Source organism: Megascapheus bottae, chromosome 20 (genome assembly GCF_031878675.1).
Source record: "Megascapheus bottae isolate mThoBot1 chromosome 20, mThoBot2.hap1, whole genome shotgun sequence".
NCBI lineage: Eukaryota > Metazoa > Chordata > Mammalia > Rodentia > Geomyidae > Megascapheus > Megascapheus bottae.
In genome coordinates, this window is record NC_143528.1 from 32,853,982 (window position 1) to 32,868,231 (window position 14,250).

Sequence of the window (14,250 nt, forward strand, 5' to 3'; positions counted from 1 at the left end):
GGCTACTCTCAACCAGTAACAAGCTGAATGTGCCTGTCTATTATCCCAGATGTGTAGAGTGTGGAAACTGGGGGACTCTAGTCTCAGCAGACCTAGCACAAATGTGAAACCCTATAAAAGTCTTAAAGTGAGTCTTATAGCTTTTCTTGGTGCATGTGTGTGTAAATAAATACATGCCTGCATGATGTAAGTTAGGTCTACCATTTTACTTTATCTATTAGAATGGTATTAAAATACATACATGCATTTATTATTACATACTCAACTCATAGTATGTTTGTATTGTGGTTTTGGCTTTTCCCAAATGTATAAACATGTCTAAGAACAAATATTTTAGACATTTTCTGGAGAGAAAAAAAATGCCAGAAATGGTGTACATCACTATCTACATGAATGAAGAAACTCTCACTGAACTTCAATTCACATTTAGTCAGGCTAATAATCAGAAAAAAAGAATTTTAATTGTAAATCTCAGAAGAATGGTTCCAATTTTTAGTTTGTTTCTAGTTAGAAGATGAGTGTGGGGGGGGTAGTAGAATATTTCTGCATCTTCAAGGCAGTGTCCATATCTTAAATAAAAGGCTATTTTTCGTTCGAAGAAATTTTCAGACATCTGCACCAGTAAATCTTGCTTACATATGACTATGTGTTCATTAAGTAACTGGCTTCCAGAACAGAAACCACATAAAATACCTGAGATGTGAGTGCTAAACCCGGATTCCCCAACTATGTCTAGGCCTGCCTTTGACTTCCTTCGTTATTTCCCTTTTTTCCATCCCAACCTTCCCTCCCTCCCTCTTTTCCTTCTTTCCTTCTGTCCTCCCTTCCTAGTTCCCTGTTGTAAAAGATGAAGCAGTGAACAGGGGAATATTCCTTCAAGGGGGGGCTCCACACCCCCTAAACTTCCCTCCAAAATGACAAGCAAACACAAAAAGCAGCTAGGTGATTGGAATGAATCACTCTCAATGCATTTGTTTTCTGAAAGGAGCAAACAAGGTGGTTAGCTGAAAGCTCTCCCTCTCTGTCTCTTTCTCTGTCAGTCTCTGTCTGTCTGTCTGTCTGTCTGTCTGTCTGTCTGTCTGTGTCTCCCTGTCTCTGTCTGTCTCTTTCTCTGTCTGTCTCTGTCTCTGTCTGTCTCTTTGTCTGTCTGTATGTCTGTCTCTGTCTGTCTGTCTCTGTCTTTCTCTCTGTCTCTTTCTCTGTCTGTCTGTCTGTCTGTCTGTCTGTCTGTCTGTCATATCTGAGGCATATTTCTTTGGCTTTTGCAAGACTTGACTTGAGGCTGTTGTTATTCGCCAATAGTGTGTGTGTGTGTGTGTGTGTGTGTGTGTGTGTGTGTGAGAGAGAGAGAGAGAGAGAGAGAGAGAGAGAGAGAGAGAGAGAGAGAGAGAGAGAGAGAGAGAGAGAGAGAGAGAGAGAGAGAGAGAGAGAGTGTGTGTGTGTGGTGGTGGGGAGGGGGGGTTGATAACTTTCCGGCGCTGGTGAGGAATTATCTCAGCCACACAAAAGCAAGTAGAAAAACGCGTGAGTGGCGAAGCTGCAGCGACCCAGGCCGAGGCTCCCCGGGTCATCCTGGGCCTGCAGCCCGGCCTGGGGCTCGGGGGCTCGGCCCTCAGCATGCAGCCAGCAGGACTTCGGCCACAAGATGGCACTGACCCGCAAACAAAGGAGCTGGCTGTGGCCTTGACTTTCCCTTTTTCTTCTTCTTCTTGTTTTAAAGCCCCTGCTCCGGGGCGCACGGGGCGGCAGCGGGGTGTTCGGCTGCGCCCCGGGCGCGCGAGTGCCCAGCGTGGAGCGGCTCCGCCCTCCCCGGTGCTCCCCGGAGCCGCGGGCCCCGCGCCCCGAGGGCTCGCCAGGGGTGCGGGGGGCGGAGGGCGCGCCTCCCGGGGCGCCGTCACGTGGTCGGGATGAGGTGGAGCTCGGCTTTAAGGGGGCGTCCCTTCCCAGCTTCAGCGATCTCCGCGGGCGAGCGGAGCGGGAGGCGCCGCCGTCCTCGCCCGTCTCTCCCCTGGCTTCCCCGCACCTTCCCGCGCCCCCCGACGCCGACGCCCGGACGGCTGCGCCGCCCACCACGGAAGTTTCCAGTGGATGCCTTGGCGGGGACTTTGAAGAAGTCGCTTGTTGGTGGGACGAAGGTAGGGGAGGAGACGAGAAAGGCCGTGAGTGCTCCCCCAAACCTGGGGTGGCTGGGGCGGGGCGTGGGGAGACCCCCACCGCCCCCGCTGTCTGGGCGGGCAGGTGGCGGGGTGCTCCGGGACTTCCCGCCTTCCCGGAGCGCCCGCCACCCCGCGCGCGCCCGGCCCGGGCTTGGGCTCGGGAACCCAAGTTTTCTTCTCTTGGGTTTTCACGAAGGCCCCGCGGGCGGCCGGTGGCCGGTGCTGGAGTTGGCGTGGAGTCCCCGGGCTGGCTGCGCTGGGCACGGTGGGTTCCAGAACCCCCTCTCCTTTCGGCCCCGCCGCCCAGGTGTGCGGGGCTCCATACGCACGCCGACCCTAGCGCCAGGTGCACCTGCCCTGCCACTCACCCGAGCTGGGATGGAGCCCCAGACCCCTGCCCTCGATTTGTGGAGTTGTAACCACTGGACTCCAGCAGTCATCCTTGGAGAAGGTGCGTGGTGGAGCAGGCTGGCTTAGGAGAGGCAGGACGGAGGCCCTGGGGGCCTCCTGGGCTGGATGTGCCCCTGGGTCCTCGGCTAGCCTGGGGAGATGTGAATGGGTGAAGGACGGATGTGTTAGGCTAAGGAAAGCAAATTGGCTTTGGATTTTGGCGTGGGCTTGTTCGCCCTGGGCTGGGGTGGGTATTGTCCTGCTTTGCCTGTCTCTGATGCTCACGGATGGAATTTGTTCCTGAGCGAACACAGGGGCTCCTAGAGAGGCATGTGTGTGGAACTGTAATTCCAGAACTAGTTCCATCGTCTGCAAAAGCTGGCAGGTAAGCATGCTGACAGGGATCTTGGTAACTCAGTACAGGGACTGGAGAAAGCCTGCCTTCGGGATCCATCTCAGAGATTTTACTATCCACACTTCGACCCTATGAGAAATCCAACTTGGGATAAGGAATGGCATCCACAGGCAGGAGATGCAGAGGCTCAGCTTGTCTGCTTCTGTAGGCATTGAAACTGAGAAAGAGTAGCCAGCTGTCACTCGGTGGGCAGGCTTCCTTTTGCAGAAAAAGAAAAAGCTCTTCCTGCCTAAAGCCCAGTTCCCCGCTCCTGCCCACAGCCTCAGCTTCCCCGTGGCTCCCTCCTTTTCCAGTCCTTCCTCTGGTGTCTTCAGGCCGCTGTTAAACCCCCCCCCCACCGCCCCCATTTCAGAACAACAGAGAATTATGTAACTCATTTAGATAAGCTAGCAGTAACTTTGGGAGGCTGTATCTAATCAGAAAGGAGTGAACAGACAATTTGAATTTGGAGAGGCAAAAAAATCCACAGCAAGAAGCTAAACATTCTAATTGGGAAGAAAGGGAAGGTAACTTTCCTTTGCAATGGGGAATCATTTACCAGCAGGTGATTGTATACATGCAATGTCTATTCTGTCTCTAAATGTACGTGGTAGCTACACTGAGGTTTAACAGCTTTTAGTTGCTTCAGTGTCCCTGGTTGTATCATTCATTTTATAAATATATCTTGGAACAGCAAATGTCAGATTGTTTCCTTTCCAAAGATAGGATATGTCAACTCAGTACTGTTATTTTTTCTGGCAATTATCCTTTCTTGACATTATACGAAAGCCAAGTAAAAATATACATTTTTATTCAACACAAAACTGCTTTACCAACCAGAATAATGACAATTCTGTGCACAAGCTTAGACACATTTCTGTAGGAGTAAATTAACCTTTTATTCTGCATAGGTAAATTGACATCTAGTTAGTGGGAAAGCCACTGGGCCTCGTAAATCTATCATGTTGGGCGTGCTAATCAAATATAATTTCCGTGTTTTCAGAGTAATGTTTCAGTATGCTTCCCTAAAACAAATGAATGCATGGTTCTCAAAGTTGTCAAAATGAGTTGGTGATACATTTTTAAAAACTGTTTTCCCGGCACTGGGAACAACTAGGCTTCTTGCTCCTGGGTGACTGCATTGTCATCCTGATGCCTCTCTCTACTTCTCTCTCCCTCTCAGTGTGGTGAAAGCAGCTCCCAGAGGAGTTAAGTCTAAAGCAGAAGCCATAGAACTTCATGGGTTTGGCAAAGGCTGTTCAGCACTTCCCCCTTTCTGGGCTTAAGAAGTTAAGACCGGGTGGGGAGTTTGGCTGAGTGGTAGAGTGCTTGCCTGGCATGCACGAAGACCCGGGTTCGATTCCTCAGTACCACATATACATAGAAAAAGCCAGAAATGGTGCTGAGGCTCAAGTGGTAGAGCTCTAGCCTTGAGAAAGCCCAAGGACAGTGGTCAAGCCCTGAGTTCAAGGCCCAGGACTGGCAAAAAAAAAAAAAAGAAGTTAAGACCATCCCATCAGAACAGGTCTGCAAGTCTGTGTCCCTTCTCTTCATTCTTCCCCAGTTCAACATCTATTCCCTTTCTTCTTAATCGCCTATAGATCTCTGCCCATTAGTCCTATTCCAATTGCTGTTCAGCACACCAGGTATGCTCCAGCCCTAGGGACGCTGTGGTTGTGCCTTCCAGGTAGGATGCACTTTCTGAGATGTCTGCATGGCTTCCTTCCTCAGCACACTTGGGGGAATGCCTTCTCTTACCACATAGTAAGAACTACCATTCTCAGTCCCAATTTCTCACTTCTTTGTGCTATTATTTCCCATGGCATGGATCAGTGTAGTCTACCATATCATTTACTACTTTGTCTTTTCTTGACCTTGTCCACAAGACTCCGAACTTAGTATAAAGGTCCCGGCTGTCTGCACTAAAACCAGGCATGGCACAAAGGAAGTGTTAAATAAGTATTTGTTGGCTGAATAGATGTTCCTTCAGAACCAATTCCTACTTTTATGGGAAATATATCTAATCTAATAAAATGACTATTAGACTTAACAATCATTTTGCATATAAAAAGACTAGGATGGAATAAAATAATGTCCTGTTTAACTCAGGAAACTACTATTTCTGCCATGCCCCTGCCATCTCTGTAAATGCCATCACTCAAGTTAATCTTTTCCAAGTATTAAGATGTATGCACAGTTAAAGGCTGCAGGCATGATTCCAAGAGTAGAGCACCTGCTTAGGAAGTAAAAGGCCCTGAGTTCAAATCCTAGTGCCATGAAAAATAACTTATGTAGAAGTATGCACAATGCCTACTTTAAAATCAATGCCAGCCAATCAAGGCTTCCAGGCACCACATGGTGATTTGAGGGCATACAGAATTTGGATTGGGGGGGGGAGTGAGACTGACAGAAGACCCATCTACTTGGAATGGCAGGGAGGAAGATGCAGAACTGTATTTGATGGACTCAGATTATGCAAGCTAGCCTAGAACAAAGAAAGGAAAGAAGACATGACTTAGATGTCTTTACGTGTCAGAGTGAGGAATGTCAAAAGGCCACAGCTCATGTGTTTCATATCTAAGTCATCATTTCTCTGGCGATGACAAGAAGCCTGGAGAAGATCATGAGAAAGTATTTTTGCTGCTCACAGTTCCACGGATACGTTAAGTAATGAAGAAAAACGGATGAGTAACAATTAACATCTCTATAGTAACCTGAATATGAAATATGATGCTAAATTTTCTTGAATTCTGCAAAGAAATAAGAGCTTTCAAAAAAATCTTAAAAATGGTTACCCATTTCTTAGATGGTTGTTCTCACACCCTACCATTAAATTGATCATTCTATTTCTAGGGACTTCTTGAGAAAGTATGATTACTCCATCAGAATTACAAAGTCGGGGCCGGGAGTTTGGCTTAGTGGTAGCGTGCTTGCCTAGCATGCACAAAGACCCGGGTTCGATTCCTCGGTACCACATACATAGAAAAAAGCCGGAAATAGTGCTGAGGCTCAAGTGGTAGAGTGCTAGCCTTGAGAAAGTCCAAGGACAGTGCTCAGACCCTGAGCCCAGGACTGGCAAAAAAAAAAAAAGAATTACAGAGTCACTCCAGGTTGTGAAATAGAATATTATTTCTAATGATATTCACCCTTAAAATCATCCACATTAGCATGCTTTAATAACTTTAATCCTTTCATTTGATTGGGGATAGTGACCTTTATTTCCACTCTTCAGTTCTATAAGACCCAATTATAGTTTCATAATAGAAAGAAAACACCTTATATTCTAGAAAGCAAACACACTAAAGAAAGGTTTATTAGAGTCATCACTTAAAAGGCAAGCACGCTTTTGTTCACTAAATGTCTTATTTTCCTTGTAATGGAAGTAAATCTACACAATTCTCTTCTGTTGTAACATAAGAAAGGACAACTCAGGCCTAGTGGTAGTGTTTGCCTAGCATGCATGAAGACCCGAGTTCAGTTCTTCAGTACCACATACATAGATACAAAGGCTGGAAGTTGTGCTGTGGCTCAAGTGGTAGAGTTCTAGCCTTGAGAAAATCCAAGGACAGTGCTCAGGTCCTGAGCTCAAGCCCAGGATTGGCCAAAAAAAAGAAAAAAGAAAAAAGAAAGGACAACTCAGTGTCTCAGCTCAGCACAAAAACCTGCTAATTAGCACAGGAAATCCCATCTCATATATTTATTTAGTAATGTAGGAAAAATCAGATCCTTCTTTCTTTTTAAAGGAGGCTTTAATCTGTACAACACTCTTCTCTGTGTTTTGCCTTGTTAGTAAAAGAAGAATATTTATGTTACAAAATGCTATGATTACAACCTTTCCACATGTTGTGCAATTACAGACAAGGGGGCATAGCTTAAAATTAGAGTGCTTTCCTAGCATGCACAAAGCCCTGAATTCAAGCTTAATCAGCACATATGCACAAAAATAAAAATTCCAACTAAAATCTATAGCCTCGCATTGGATGCATACAGATTATGGGGAGGAGAGAAGATATTACATGGGAAAAATCTTTAGAAATCCTTTAAAGGCTTCTGGCATACTAGTAAAATATATAATGTCTTAAAGTTAGGATGCGTGTATTGGATATAAAGTTAGTATATGGAGCACTTGCTACTTGTGAAAGCAGTTGTTACCATAATGTTATTGGCATTTATTAAAACATATTTCATTTGGTCCTATTTCTTACTTGGATATTTAGGTGTAGAATTAAGCCAAGTTCTGTATAATATACAGGCCAAACTAGAGAAGGTCTTTTTTACCATTATATTTTCTGAATTAAATACCATAGTCTTTCAACAGTCTTTTATAAAAGAATGTTTTGATGTTTCACTGCATTGATTATCGCAGTTTGAATGTTTTTATGCTCAATAGTGTATGCCTTGAAAACCAGTCCAGTGTGTAGTGAGCAGTTATCTTCTAGACTTGAGAAACTTCTAGACTTGTTTTTCCGTTTCTACAGTATACAAATAATGTATTAAGTATTGTTGCATTCCCTTGCGTGTCCATAGTTTGTACACTATGTGGTTTGTTACATCTTTACATTCTTTCAGTGTTTAAGATTATGTTGATAGTATGGTGTGAATAAGACTTTGAGCAATATGATATATATATATATAATCTTCATATCAGTAGATTGTCAAAACTCAGTGAACAAATGTCTAAATAATAAGTACCAGTGACTCATACTTTTAATCCTACCTACTCAGGAGATTAGGATCTGAGGATCAAGATTCAAAGCCAGCCCAGGCAGAAAAATCTGAGTGGCTCTTATGTCTAGTTATCCAGCCCAAAGCTGGAAGTGGAGATAGAGCTCAAGTGGTAGAGCTCCAACATTAAGTGAGAAAGATATGCAAAAGCTTGAGGTCCAGTCCAGAGTGATGTGCTTTTGGAGGCAGGGCTTCATATCTATCCAAGGCTAGCCTTGAACTCATTGTGTAGCAGTCTCAAAGTAGCATGAAACTTGTGCTCCTCCCACCTATGTCTGCCAAGGGCTGGAATGTGACCTTATGTTTGTATTGTGACCTAAATGTTTGTATTGCTTATGCTATTTAAAAAAGTATTCACGTGATTACATTTTCTTTACTCCTTGTGATGTCTTCAATTGAGAGTTCCCTTTTTTTTACTTAATAATAGTATTTTATTGTCGGTGAGATAGAAGGGTTACAGTTACATTCATCAGGTAGTGGGTACATTACTTCTTCTATGAGTCAGAATGCATTGTGATGGCCCTCAAAATTAGTAACACAATTGGTCATTTTCTCTTTACAGGTGGGTCAATGCAAGGGAATAAAGAATTCAGAATAATTGTGGTGGTAAATGGCTTCGGATATGTGGAATAGAAATATGCTGAACATTTGACCTGCTTTGAAGAAACAAACCTCCTGTTTGTCTAATCTATTACCACCCAAGCAACACAATGAATTCAACATCATTTTCCCAGGTTGAAAATCACTCCGTTCACTATAATTGGTCGGAGAAGATTTCCCCATTTTCAGCTTTTGAAAACGATGATTGTCACTTGCCCTTGGCTGTGATATTTACCTTGGCTCTTGCTTATGGAGCTGTGATTATTCTTGGGGTCTCTGGAAACTTGGCCTTGATCATAATCATCTTGAAACAGAAGGAGATGAGAAACGTCACCAATATCCTAATTGTGAACCTTTCCTTCTCAGACTTGCTGGTGGCTATTATGTGTCTCCCCTTCACGTTTGTCTACACTCTCATGGACCACTGGATCTTTGGGGAATTGATGTGCAAATTGAATCCTTTTGTGCAGTGTGTTTCAATCACAGTGTCCATTTTCTCTCTGGTTCTCATCGCCGTGGAGAGGCATCAGCTGATCATCAACCCGCGAGGATGGAGACCCAATAACAGACATGCATACATAGGTATTGCTGCGATCTGGGTGCTGGCTGTGGCTTCTTCCCTGCCCTTCCTGATCTATCAAGTACTGACCGACGAGCCCTTCCAAAACGTGACCCTAGACGCGTTCAAAGGCAAGTACGTGTGCTTTGACAAGTTCCCGTCAGACTCTCATCGGTTGTCGTACACAACTCTTCTTTTGGTGCTGCAGTATTTTGGCCCACTCTGCTTTATCTTCATATGCTACTTCAAGGTGAGACAACCTTCCTACCCCATCACTGCCCTTGCTTTTTCCCCTTTCCACAGAATTCCGCATCGACCCGGTGGCTCGGTTTGAACTTACTGGTGTTGTTGTTCCTTTCTAGATATATATTCGCTTAAAGAAGAGGAATAATATGATGGACAAGATGAGGGACAACAAGTACAGGTCCAGCGAAACCAAAAGGATCAACGTCTTGCTGCTGTCGATTGTGGTGGCCTTCGCGGTGTGCTGGCTGCCTCTCACCATCTTCAACACTGTGTTTGACTGGAACCATCAGATCATCGCTACGTGCAACCACAACCTGCTCTTCCTGCTCTGTCACCTCACCGCCATGATATCCACCTGTGTCAACCCCATCTTCTATGGGTTTCTGAACAAAAACTTCCAGAGAGACTTGCAGTTCTTCTTTAACTTTTGTGATTTCCGGTCTCGGGATGATGACTACGAGACCATTGCCATGTCCACCATGCATACAGATGTTTCCAAGACTTCTTTGAAACAAGCGAGCCCAGTGGCATTTAAAAAAATCAATAGCGATGACAATGAGAAAATCTGAAACTGCTTGGGGCACATGGCCCCAAAGGACCCCTTGTTCAAAAGCAAGCACAACCTGCCATGTTGCTGTCCCGGCCTGCTCTCCCCACGGAATCATGTGAACAGCACTTGCAAAAAAAAAAGACTAGGATTTTCTTGACTTGCATGTTGTTGCATTTGTTACAATCGTCATGATTACATGTGGACACAAAATGTATGGGCTGTGTAATCTTCTGGTAGTAGAGATGGCCAGACTTTCCTGAAGTGCTTTTACTGTGTTGTTATATCTATAACGTAAAGCTTTCTCTATTGTATTTATTATGATTTAGTTTCTTTGAAGTGTTACTATGAGCTGATTTCAGAAGTAGTAGTTGTCTGAGACTCTTATGATACCAGTCCATCCTGATTACAGTAGATGCTCAATACACCAGAACATCTTCAGGTAATGGCAGAAATCATTTCAGTCTGTTACAAGGATGAGGGATGTAAAAGCTACCCTCGAGGTGTAGAGCTGAATGACGGCCTGATATCATTGGGGAGTGATCTGCTTTTTTAACATCTGTTAAAGAGAGAACTTAATTTTCTCCTCCTAATTGAGTATCACTTAAGACAAAAATGTATGAAGAATGGTTTTCAGCTGTGACTCTCACAGGGAATTAGGCCACCCATAAGAAGTAAGTGGAAAAAAGTAAGTGGAAAAACAGTTACCCTAATTTCACAATCATTATGGTACCTGACAACCAAAGCATTTTCAAGTAATTAGTTTAATAAGTAAATTAGTTTTGCTGCAAATAGTTAAATTATATTCATTTGAATTGATAGCTTTTTTCATCCTTTATAAACTGTTTAGTATTCATCAAGCTTTCTGGTATGAATATATATTTCAAAAGGCACCTCCAGCTTACAATATATAGAAACAAAAAAATGTATTTTCTATAGATCAGTGCCTATGTAGTAATTTTTTAAACTGTCATTGTCCACCTTTCAAAGCAAAGAACATCAAGGGACAATGTTTAAAAATGTGTTCACTCCAGCCAGGAGAAATAATACCTAAAAATGTCATATAGCCTGTGTTAAATTGTCTAAACTGTGTGTGACTTGTAGAGTCTTGTGACACGTACACTATGTGAGGAGTACTTATGTCATGTTAATACCCTTAATTTCATGTACCTGTCATCATGAGTGAACCTCAGAATCATCATCATCTGGAGAAAAGACGCTGGGAAGAACCAAGGCAAATCTTCACTGTATCATACCGCATATTAACAATGTATTGATTTTAGAAGGGCAAACACGTTTGCTATTAAAATTGGTTTTACTTTTTCTGAATAGTCTCAGTTTATGTCTCTCTTCGTTGCCTTTTTTTCTTGTTTATGACCCAGGTGATGTTACCACCACATCCAAGATCTGCTAGCTGATGGAACATTTTCTACCCTTGGTTGTAACTAACAACTGCTCTTGGTGTCACCCTTGCAAAGCATAAAAGCTCCAAAAGACAGAGGGTCTCCTCCAGAACTTTGCCCACTAGTGCAGAGAGCATGGGTTTTCAAAATACACTTGTGAAACAAATGCATGACTAATAGCTAAATTTTATCCCTTCACATTTATGATCCTATTGAATTCACATGCAGATATTTCCTTGGAATCTCTTTCCTAAGTTCCCTCTGTACCAAGAAAGGGATTTCTCTTTTACTGTATTATTGTCAGTCCCAAGTGAAACCCAAATGGCATTTTAGGTATTTTACAAACTTGAGCCATCCACTTTGAAAGTTAAACAAATATCTAACTTTTTCCATGAATGTTGACATGAAATCCAGTCATAGCCTAGACATTTAGACAAATGCAATTATAAAAACCAACTATCAGCAACTATTGGAAAATTCCATCATAATTTTTTATTCACACCTGGAATTCTTTGCTGCTTTATCATTTTTCTGCCTTTGGGGATTACTGAGAGATTCTGTCTTTCTATATTTACTTAGGTTCTGCAGCCACAAGTTACAATTGGGAGTGGTCTAAATGCATAAGTGATATTTTTTGTGAGTTCATATGCTGATATGGCCACTTCTGGGATTTGAGGATCTTTATTTGGCTCTGTAGGCTGGGCTTGTACATGAATAATGAACTCTGTATCAAACTCTGGTTTTCCCAAAGATGTTGATGAGCTAATAGCCTGTAGTCAACAAAAATGAGTTGGAGTTCAGGGAAGAATGACTAGTATGCAAACCATGGAGACAAAAAAAACCAATCATTAATTTAGTAAAAGCCCAATTTAATATAGCATTATGAATTTTAAATAGATTGAGAGTAGCCAGAGCTTTTAAACTTCATATGTGCCAAATAAAGTGCCAGCGTGTGGAGACTGACTTATAGTATCACCACTTCAAACAAGTGGAAATCAAAGCTCATGCTGAAGTATTTATCTAAGCCACAAACTGAGGCATAAGTGGAAGAATGCCTCAGTTCCTGGCCTAGCTAGTGCTATTAAACTAGTGGCAAAGGTATCCTTAGGATATCACTCTAGAATATAATTTTAATGCTAGTAGGTGAAACAGAAAAGAAGGAAATGAAACAAAAACTAAAAAAATGAAATAGAATGATTATACAAAACATTCCCAAATTATTACATACCACTTTTCAGTTGCAAAATAGATACCTTATATATTGTTTATCCATTCACATGATTATATAGAGTTTTAGGCTGTTGAGAATAAAGCTGCTGTGAACATTCATGTACAAGGTTTTGTGTAGATGTGTGTTCTTTTTTCTTGTGTACCTATACATAAGAGTGACATTTCCAGCCACCTGCTAACTCTGTGTTTAGCTTACAAAGAAACAGCCTGACAATTCTCAGAGCAGCTGCACAGTTTAAATCCCTACCAGCAATCTATGAGGGCTCCAATTTCTTCACCATTGTTTGTCGTACTGATCAGGCTCATTCCATTGGTTGTAAAGTGGTTTTTTATTATAATTCTGATTTGTAGTTCCAGAATGACTATTTTATTAAGCATAGATTCTCGTGTTTAAAGGACATATGTATGGAAGTGTGTCTATGTGTGTGTGTATGTATCTTCTTTGAAAAAATGTGTATTCAAATCTTTTCACTTGGAGAGTATTTTTTAAATTATATATACATATCTTTGCAAATATTTTCTCATTCTGTGGGTTTGCTTTCACACTTTAATTTTAAATGATACATTCCTAGGATGAAAACTGATATAAGAGGCATTAGAATTATGAAAATCTACTTTTATTTTCACAGTGACATCTATGGGAAGAAGACATAAGCAATATGTGAGCACATACAATGTGTCTGAAATTTCGTACATGACTTCCTTTGACCTTCACAAAACATCTACACAGTTACCTTTCTCATCCTTATTTCAAAGATTAGGAAATGGCAACTCAGGCAAGTTAACCAGAATTCCAGATTCACTGGATCCATGCAAGACAAAGCATATGTTACTCGCCAAGTCTCAGTCTAATCTATCTAAATTCCTCCTCATTTTCTAAGCATTTCTGAGCTTGGTCAGCATATAATTAGTCAGGAGATGACCACATTTAATGAGAGAATTCCATGTGATGTTTTACCTTCTCCCTGTGATAATGCCTTGTGTGCATTTGCTGCATTTGCACTAAATATCCCCTGAGACAATGTCACAGACTTATATGCATAGCAGATTTGGCATTTACATTTCCTAACTCTCCAGAGATGTAGAAGAGAAGCATTTGTTGATTAAAATGGTCTCCTGAGAACGATACAATAAAAGCAATATCTGACATAAGAATTCTTATCAGATGCTTTTACTTCTACAGTATTTTCTGATATTCAATCAGCATGAGATAAACTTTAAACCTAAATTTCTGTAACTACACAGTCCATGGATTTAGGTTTAAAGTTTAAAAAGATAAAGCTTTAAAACATTTTGCATAAAAATCATCTAGTAAACTTTTCTTGAGAATTTGTCAGAAAACAAATGCATTTTAACTAGAGACAAATGTTTTAAAATTCTAATAATGTTAACCTTAAAAAATGGTCATTAATAAAATCAACATCAACACCAAGAAGTTCCATGATTTCTGTTTTGTTTATAGCTTCTTTCCTTCCAGAAGAGAACTTTGGAGACTGTTATATCTATTGTACATCTGCCTCCGTTACAGCAAATAATCTTACCAATACATTATAATTCTGGGGCACATACATGGTTTCTAATTCTCAGCTCATATTTGTGTCAGGACTCTCTACACTTTTTCAAGCTCCCTGTAGTTTGGACGCAATGTTCCCTTTCTAGCCAACTCTGTTGGTCTTCTCACCAGCTTAACTCAGTATTCTCTTTTCCCCCTTTCTTTCCTTTTAGCCTCTAGAGTAGCTAGGATTATAAGAAAAAGCCACCAGCACCCAGTAACATAGTATCTTTGGCTGGAAGAAGTAGCAGACAATGAATTGAAGAACTCAAGTCCAGTCTTTATTGAACAACATCTGTTTATGTCAATAGCAATAAAATGCAACTGTCTCTACCAATGAAGATCATTTATGTTAGTGAGGAGATGTATACAGAGTTGTACTCCTGCACACTGTGCGCGTGGGAGGTGTAACCTTACACACACATTCATGGCAAATTGCATTTAATTT

General features: G+C 41.8%; 1 protein-coding gene across 3 annotated transcripts; it reads left to right on the forward strand.

Annotated features, from left to right (window-relative positions):
* The first annotated feature begins 1,986 nt into the window (after window positions 1-1,986).
* Npy1r (neuropeptide Y receptor Y1) lies at window positions 1,987-10,457 on the forward strand. Of its 3 annotated transcripts, XM_090353788.1 has the most exons (4): window positions 1,987-2,135; window positions 4,542-4,627; window positions 8,228-9,074; window positions 9,187-10,457. In XM_090353788.1, the coding sequence occupies exons 3-4, from the start codon at window positions 8,376-8,378 to the stop codon at window positions 9,637-9,639; spliced, it is 1,152 nt and encodes a 383-aa protein (XP_090209914.1). In that variant the 5' UTR covers window positions 1,987-2,135; window positions 4,542-4,627; window positions 8,228-8,375; the 3' UTR covers window positions 9,640-10,457. The 3 variants fall into 3 exon arrangements, with proteins under 3 accessions (XP_090209914.1, XP_090209915.1, XP_090209916.1); XM_090353789.1 differs by lacking the exon at window positions 4,542-4,627; XM_090353790.1 differs by lacking the exons at window positions 1,987-2,135; window positions 4,542-4,627 and having other exon boundaries at window positions 8,163-9,074.
* The last annotated feature ends 3,793 nt before the right edge of the window (window positions 10,458-14,250 follow it).